General features: G+C 42.6%; 1 protein-coding gene across 1 annotated transcript in view; it reads right to left on the bottom strand.

Annotated features, from left to right (window-relative positions):
- Window positions 1-241: 241 nt before the first annotated feature.
- slc44a1a (solute carrier family 44 member 1a) overlaps window positions 242-9,208 on the bottom strand; it is a 30,730-nt gene continuing 21,763 nt past the window's right edge. Inside the window, exons 13-16 of the mRNA XM_079499694.1 lie at window positions 8,228-8,365; window positions 6,821-7,057; window positions 4,919-4,984; window positions 242-4,017 (exon numbers count right to left, since the gene is read on the bottom strand). Of these exons, the coding sequence (XP_079355820.1) occupies window positions 4,009-4,017; window positions 4,919-4,984; window positions 6,821-7,057; window positions 8,228-8,365 (450 nt within the window). The 3' untranslated portion in view covers window positions 242-4,008. The remainder of the gene's footprint in view (window positions 4,018-4,918; window positions 4,985-6,820; window positions 7,058-8,227; window positions 8,366-9,208) is intronic.

Genomic DNA, 9,208 nt, shown 5'->3' with positions numbered 1-9,208 from the left:
CCCATCACAACAGTGGTCCTCAGGTTGATCCGGAGTCAGGGTGGTGGTCCCTGGTTCACAATCAGTTGAAAACCCCTGCCCTAATAAACCGCTCCTGGTGAGCAGATTGCATGGTTCCCTGACCCTCTGCCATCGGTGTGAATGTGGTGTTGAGAGAAGAATGGGTGAGAAAATGGGTGAATGCGCGTCGTAAAGCAATTTGCATAAAGGCACGATACAAATAGACCATTTACACAGTAAGCTTGATGCATGTATTTATTACCAATATCCTTATTGTCATCAAGAAACAAACAGACGACATTAACGACCAAAAACAGTTAAGACATTCCTTCAAGAATGCTCACAGAACGATTCAATCCATGTCAGTACATGCAAAACAACATTTGCTGTAAAAGACATTTGAGGTAAAAAAAAAATAGAAAACAAAATAGAAATATTATACTGTAAAAAATCCAAATGCAAAAAAAGTAACCCAGACCTCAAATATTAAAAAGGAAAACTTTGCTAACTTGCAACCTAAATCCACGTGTGTCGTCTTAAAGGAGCATTCAGTGATTTGGGTGATTTGGAGAAAAAAAACGGTCCACCCGTTAACAAAATGTGCACATGCACACGCTCTACAGTGCGACCAACAGCACGTGCACCAATGCCTGCCCCACTCGATCATGATTGGAGGAAGGCCCCTCTCATCCTGATTGGATGAAGGCTTTGCCACCCAAAGCCCAAACCGAAACTAGGGTTTTTTGACCCCAGGGGCTCACTGGGGACAGGGAGGAACTCCTTATATGGTCAGCACACTTTATAGTAGGGAGGATGATCCAAAAAATAAGAAAAAATAAGTGATATTTGAATTAAGTGAAATCACTGAATATACCTTTAATATGACACTCGATTCAATCCATTTCAACATCTCCCAGAGTGAGACATTATATTATGCATCATATTAATGATCACACATCAGAGCAATGGGATTGAGGTTGAACATGAAAGCTGCTATAAACTAGCCTGGTGAAACCACTCCCCCTGCTGGACAACATTTGCATTCTGCCAGCAGGGAGAGTCTGGGAACTCTCAGGCAGAGACGATGTACTCCGGTCCAATTCTGGCCGGAGCGATATGCGGCTGTATGAGGCCGCTAGAGGAGCGATATGCGGCTGTATGAGGCCGCTAGAGGCAGTATCAACGTGAGACTTAGGACATATTGAAGCTCTGCCACAGCACAAATGTAAACACAACCTAACAAGACTACAATCGAAATTATTATGGAGATATCAAATGTTTGTCCCGCTGCTTCCGGGTTCATCGTTTCTGCTTGAGAGATCCCAGATGCAGGCAGGAGGAGGGAACTGGTGAACTCAATACTGCCGCAATCTGGCGAAGTCTGGTTAGCTATAAGCAATAATATGTCAACATTTTAATGACCCTTTTTTCTTTTGGTATTCCGACAGCCAGCAATGGGTAGAACACTCCCAAAATAAATGTAGTCTCTGTGACACATCTCTGTGACACATCTGCATTCAAAGATGTTCCTAGAAGCTTTGTCATTGGTCGAAAAAAAAAACCCGGTCACAATGACTTCTAGGAAAATCTTTGAATGCAGATTGCGGCCCCTAGATGTGTCACAGAGACTACATTTTTTTGTGAGCGTTTTACCCATTACTGGCTGTCTGAATACCAAAAAAAGAAAATAGTCATTACATTTTTGACATATTATTGCTTATAGCAGCTTTACGTTTTTCATTTTAAACAATGTCCCACCCTCATGCATCTCTTAAGCCCAACACACACCGTCTGTGAACGCTGCGCGTCAAAACAGCCGCCTCCGTTATTTTCAATGAACCTATCCCACACCGGCGGCGTCAGACGCGCGTTCACGCCTCGCCTGACGCTCCGATACGCCGCTGTTCTATTTTCCAGGCGTTGCCATCCAGGAGGATGGAGGCAACACCCACAGGTGTGCAACACCCACAGGACGCACCGCGTCCTGTGGGTGTTGCTGTGCGGCTATGGCGCGCGGCAATACTGTGCCGCGTCGCTGTGCACCCGCTTCACAGACGGCGTGTGTTGGGCTTTACAGTACCTACATCAATATTTGTCATCAATCCGTGACCAACCCAAAAAAAAAAACATCTGGAAGGCACTTAAAGGAGCATTCAGTGATTTGGGTGATTTGGAAAAAAACCCGGTCCACCCGGTAACAAGATGTGCACATGCACACGCTCTACAGTGGGGGAAGTACAACAGACCAACAGCACGTGCACCAATGCCCGATCATGATTGGAGGAAGGCCCCTCTCATCCTGATTGGATGAAGGCTTTGCCACCCAAAGCCCAAACTGAAACTAGGGTTTTATGACCCCAGGGGCTCACTGGGGACAGGGAGGAACTCCTTATAGTCAGCACACCTTATAGTAGGGAGGATTATCCAAAAAATAAGAAAAAACAAGTGATATTTGAATTAAGTGAAATCACTGAATGTACCTTTAAGTGTTGCGATTAACTTTTTTTTGGTTTAACCATTTCCAGTCAAATAGGTATTTGATGGCCGCGCCTTTACTCAGCTGAGCACGCATTGCATTCTGGACTATCGAGACATTGCAGAAAGTCATATCTGTGCCCGTTCTATGCTGCATTTCATCCCAGTAAGATTGTTGAAAAGTCTGCAAAAAGTGTGAGAACTGAGAAGTATAAGCCCTCTTGGCGTTTTCTTTTTAGGGGCTGCCAACAAAGCCTGACAGTTAACGTTTATGTTTTAACCCATTTTGACCTGAGATCAGATTCTAAAAATGTCTTCTACATCCTGACAGTTTTCTGAAAAAGCTATGTTTCTATGTCAGTCGTTCTTCGATTTTTCAAAAATAGCAGACCTACAAGCTCGTAGCGCGCCACCGAGCTTGTAGATCTGCTATTTTTCAATAGCTAAAGCACAACTTAATGCTAACACCAAAAGGGGTGTGAAACAGTGAACAATGTAAATCCTGACAGTTTTCTGAAATACCCATGTTTCTATGTCAGTGGTGCTCAATATTTCATGTCAAGGACCCAAAAAAGGATATGTACAGTAATTGACCGCCGGCCCCCCCATCTGAAAATATGTTATTCCAGGAACCCCTCAGAAGCAAAGATTTGAGTTAAAAACGTTCGCTCTGAAAGATTAAAAAAAAAATAGCAGATCTACAAGCTTGTAGCGCGGCACTCGTGCCACTATAGCTGCGCTGGAGGTATGACAATGTGACGTCACGGTCACGTCATCCGTTTGGCTGGTTACCCACGGGGATAAATAAGACAAATAAATACACCATCAAACAGCACAACGGCAGCACCATAGTTATAAAGGCAATATCAGTTCAGAAGTCAGTGTTTAGTGGCTTTAAGTGTCAAGACGTCAGAAAAATAGCCTTTAACCCATTTTGGACTGATTAAAAAAAAAAGGCTTAAACATCCTAAAGTTTTTCTGAAAAACCCATGTTTCTATGGTGTTTCTATGCTCAACCTTTTTCATGTCAAGGACCCCCAGAATTATCTCTATTGGGCCACGGACCCCCATCTCAAAATATGTAGTTCCAGGGACCCCCCCAGAAGCCACATTTTAGTTAAAAATGTTCGCTCCGAAATATATATATTCAAAGATTTGCGCCACATTTTCAAAAATAGCAGATCTACAAGCTCTGCTATTTTTCAATAGCTAAAGCATAACATAATGCTTAAAACACCAAAGGGGGTTCCCGCCCAAAATGGGTTAAACCAGCCAACATACAAAAAAAGTCATATAAAATCCAATTCAAAAACAGTACAAAAAAATCATTTTGTTCCCCCTCTTGTTAAAATAAGATACCCAATGAAATGCACATTTGAGCGAAAAAGATGTGAAATCTTCATATAAATATGTACCAATATGTATATCCCTGGAGTGGTAGGAACATTCCACACCGAGTTAAGGCATTTGGATGTTTTTAGTTTATCCGTCGTTCTGTTCCTTTGTTACGCGGTTAGTGGAGTGAGTAGTTCTTCAATGTGCCTGCAAGTAAGAACAAAGTATTTTACTCACATGTTCTATCTACTCCAATTAATTTCAGCAGGTTTCAGACGGTTTCAAATCAAACATTACCTCTTAATACATTTGACCAGATTTGACTGAGAGCCTGCCATCGCACAAACTCCAGCTTTTCACCAGAGGAGAAAAACTTTATTTATTTATTTTTTCAAAATGAGTTAAAAACACATTTTGTGCCCAAGACGTCTGTGGACGTCTTTGAAAAAACATAAAAATAAAATAAATATTTTTATTTTATTTTTATTAAAAAAAAAACATAAAAATCAAAACAATGATTTTTTTTTAAATACGTGGTGCCAAAGTTTGTTTTCGCCATTGAGAATGCATTTGGCGTTTAAATTAAATAACTCAGAAACTATAAAACATTTCAAAGTAAAAAGTTCCAGCATGTGTCTCCACAGTCAGCTGAATTATACAAAATGTGAATGGATTTTCTAGGTGAAAGTGATTTGTGGGCAGTTTTGCGTGGGCTGACTAGTAGACTCTTCAATACTAGAGCATGTATGAAATAAGTGTCAGAGCTGAATTCGACATCTAAATATGAAATAAATGCTTATTTATGTAGCTATGGTGTAATGTTAGAGACCACAGACGTGAACCTTTCAAGCCTGTTTTCTCAACTCGACAGTAACTGTAAGACATTACTCTATAAGCCATATCTCCAATACTGGTGGGTCAAACTGAACAACCAATATGTCAATTTGAAGCTATGATTCCCTGCTTTCATTCGGAAAAAAATAAAAAAATCCAATGGCATTCCTCAGTCAAATTTAGTCACAAATGACACATTATTTGACCTTATTGCAAGGAGATAATTGTTGAGACAATGGCAGGAGGTTGTGGGCCTAAAAAACTGTCAACTTACCAGAGCCTTCATCTCGGGTCCATCGCTTGGTTTGTACCGTCCCTTCTTATTGTTCTCAACATATTCCTGGGAAGATAAAATATGATATCCATTTGTAAACTAACCACTTTCAAACCTATGGTGTCCATATACAGTGCATGTTATTGTAGGTGAAGACAAAAAATTAAAATTAAAATAGCATCTACATTCTACAAGATCACGTGTTGCCATGTGATGCTCGAGTTCATAATGGACTGGCTTTTTCCCGCCGCACGCCACAAACGTAAGAGCAAGTATGAAATAGAGTTTAAGTGGTTCAAATTAAATTAGAGTGCAGCTGTTATTCTAATCTCAGTTCATGAAGGGCGGTTGTTATTGCGACCGTAGGTCACATTTACTATGAAAACCTGCATCTCCCGTCCATCCGTCCGTCCGTCCGTCCTTAAATCACCCACGCCTCCATATATGGTCACGCCTCGTGACATCACGTCTCCATATATGGTCATGCCTCGTGACATCATGGAGACCCTCAAGATCTCCATAATATGGAGACGGCGGCTAGCAACTCTACATCTTGACCTCAAACCCTTTAGATCTCCATATATGGAGCTGACCTGTTCTGACTTTCCATATGTTGATCCTTTCCCACCCCGTCCTACCTGTTTCCGACAATGATCATTGATTTGATGATCTGACCTCATCAAACCCTGTACATTCAAGACACGCTCCATATAGAGCATTTTTCCCATAGACATTTCAAAAAGTATTTATTTAAAGTTGGTTACGCCGCGGACAAAGCCAACTCGAGTCGTGACAACACAAACAATATTTTGGACCAAACAAATAATTACAAAGAAGAAAAACAACAAAAAACGTGTTGTAACCTGTCGTTTTTTTCTTCTTTCTAATTATTTGTTCGGCCCAAAAAATTGTGTTTGTTGTCATGATTTGTCACGACTCGAGTTGGCTTTGTCCGCGGCGTAAACGTCTTTAAATAAATACTTTCTGAAATGTCTGAGGAAAATGAACGGAGAATCATTTCCTGGGCCATGGTAGGGGGCGGGGGACTGCGACACTCTATATGGCCAGAACAGAATTCATTCCATATGTTGATCTGACCCCACCCCCATGCCAAAGCGCCAGCGCTCGCCCAGCAGTCTGCTGTCACCCAGGCCGATGCCTGCGTGTACCAGTGTTGTTTTCGCCGACTAATACTTTGACGAAAAAATGTTCGTCGACTACCTTTTTTCACTGGCGAAAACTGAATAAAAACGAAATGAAAACTAAGCTATGACGACTACAACTATGACTAAATATATTGACAATTTCGTCAACAAATAACAACTAGACTAAAATGTTAGGAAGGGACTAGTGGACAAGAGATCCAGTATAAATAAAACAAAAAAGTCATTTTACACTTGGTTTGTGAGCTTGTAGGTCGGCTAGTTTCAGCAAGTGTAAAATCAGTCATTACGACGGCATCAAGGCCCGACAAAATACATTTTTTGTCGACTAAATCAACTGTAGATTTAGTTGACTAAAATCTTATGATATTTAGTCGACTAAAACTAGACTAACACTAAAACATCCTGGGTGACTAAAATGTGACTAAAACTAAGTTTATTCCAAAGACTGACTAAACTAAAATAGTAATTTGCTGGGTGCATACTTAGTTCAGACTAGTCATTGGTTAGACATGGGTTAAGGTTAGGTTTAGGTGTGCTGCCCCGTGGGGGGTTAGGGTGAGGGTTTGAGATAGGTTGTAGTTGTAGGACTAATGACTGGTCTATCTAACCAATGACTAGTCTAAACCAAGTACTGTCTAAACTAAGTACTGCACACTGGCGTGCACGCAGGGCGTCTTACTGCTAATATAGGCTCCTCTCTCTCTCTCTCTTATCCCAAACTCCCATATCCTCTCACCATGAGGGACTTGTCCATGTAGAACTCCTTGCCGGGGCTGCCATCGTTGTACTTGGTGTCTATGGCGAAGCAGAGGAAGAGCACGTCCACCACCATCTCGAACACGGACAGGAAGCAGTGAGCGACCAGGAAGGCAAACACGCTGACGATGAGCAGCGGCAGCACCCACACCGTGTAGTCCCTCTGGTAGTTGAGGGCCAGCACGCCCGCGAACGCTGTGCACGACACCACCAGGACCTAAGAACACAATACATTTAGACCCATTTAGACCCCCTTTGACTAAGAAAGGATAGAGGCCACACAGCTCGTAGTCACGATGCTAGACACTTTATTAAACCAACGTTTCGGCAAGCACGTTGCCTTCTTCAGGGTATGAACTCATTCCAGGCTAACGACTTCTTTAACGCCTTTTTAATGAAATCCCGCACCGCCAACGACGCCATTAACGTGTTATGTAGCGCTTTGTGTAATGATAAACCTATAAAGTTGGCTTACGGCTAATCAAAGCTCTCGTCGAGCGGCAGCTCCGTGTTCGATTGCTTTCCCTTCAGCCTCAATGCATTGAAAAAAAGAGCAAGGTGGTGGATGAGGCCTTTCTAGTCCTTTTTATGAGTATTCCATTTCAAATCGCGCTGGATGAACAAAGCGACTGCGTTTAGTGGCTCAATAGCAACTCCCCGTGACCGCGCATCTAAAATATGAATGCCTCTAAAGACTCTTACTAGCCAGTGATTAATCCGATCAGCGCGACCACGTTCGCCACACCGGGAGACGAGGATGCGCTCTTCTTCTACAACCAAATAGAATGGTGGTGGTCCCTTTACGGCTGGCGGGGGTTGAGTTAATGTATATACGTCATTTATTTAAGATATGTTTCGTGGCTTTTGCCTTTATATTTTATTTTATAGAGGGATAGGTATACACTAGGCTGACAGGAAATGGGGAGAGAGATGGGGGGGGGGGTTGTGATATGCAGTGAAGGCCGTTGGGATCGGGAGTCGAACCCGCGGCACACTGTCAGACTGGATTACAGACGACTACGCCAGCCGTCTGGGCATCTGAATCTGAGCTGCATTTCATGACATGAAAGGTGCTATAGTACAAATGGAAGGAAGCGCTAATGACATGGGTCAGCAAAGTACACAACAACCAAACAATTCCAACTTGTCAGTGTCAAATCGGGGTGTTCGCCTAACTCCGAGCATGTACAATTGTAACCAAATATACTTGTAAAGGGCCATGCACGGTTCCCACGCTCAACAATTACAAATGGATAAATTAACCCATGTTTTCCTCCCCGTGTTGTCATGAGGTAAAGTTGACAGCCTTTCTACTCCACTTTAATCATATTAAAACTGCAAATCACATTACACACAAGTGGACAATTTTAGCTTTAGACGACTGTACCTTTCCCAGGAAGAGGACAAAGTCTCCGACGGTGTTTATGGCGGCCACTCGAAGGGCGTTGGACACCATGATGGTCAAGGCATCCTTGGCCGAGGTGCAGAAACTGGTGCTGTTGATGGCTGTGGCAGTGTAAGCATTCTGAAAACGAGAGCATTATGAGATGTCGATGGCTGTGGCAGTGTAAGGCCTGACTCACACCGTCGCAACAGATTGATGTATAGCTGATGCATGAGACTTATTGACTGATGCAAGCTCACAATGCATTTCCAATGGGAGTCACATGGTTTGACACACCATTTCTGTTGTATGAGGGGGTGGGGGGCAGTCGAAACACAGCCGAAAGCCGTACAACACAAATGTTGTGTCAAACCATGTGACTTCCATTGGAAATGCATTGGGGCAAGATGTAAACAAACCCTTTCATACATCTAGCATGCATCAATGTTGTATGCTAGATCAGGCCTAAGCATTCTGAAAACGAGAGCGTATGAGCATATGTCGATGGCTGTGGCAGTGTAAGGCGCGATTCATACTCCTATTTTAGAGCCGAATAAAAGTCGGTTCGGCTCTGTAGAGCCTACAATGTGACGTCATTTGAGGTTTGGGGGGGCGGGTACCGTCCTAAAGTCGGCTCTTTGGTGCTACTGAAAGTTTCTGACGAGCCGAAATCATTTCGGCACTACAACGCCGAAACAGCGGTAAAATAGGAATTTGAATCGGCCCTTAGCATTCTGAAAACGAGAGCATACGAGATGTCGATGGCTGTGGCAGTGTAAGCATTCTGAAAAGAACAGGAGTAGAAAATGAGTGCTCCACTGTAGGCCCGTCACGGGGTGCATACTTAGTTTAGACTAGTCATTGGTTAACAATTACACAATCTCCTAATCGCAATTATTTGAGATAATATTAAACACAATTAAATTGTTAATCACAATCTGTGTGCGACAATGAATCGTCAATTTAAAATCTGTAATGGTGAGA

Source organism: Electrona antarctica (assembly GCF_951216825.1).
Source record: "Electrona antarctica genome assembly, chromosome: 4".
Lineage (NCBI taxonomy): Eukaryota > Metazoa > Chordata > Actinopteri > Myctophiformes > Myctophidae > Electrona > Electrona antarctica.
The sequence above is the reverse complement of the archived record's forward strand: the minus strand, read 5'-3'. Positions and strand labels throughout refer to the sequence as shown.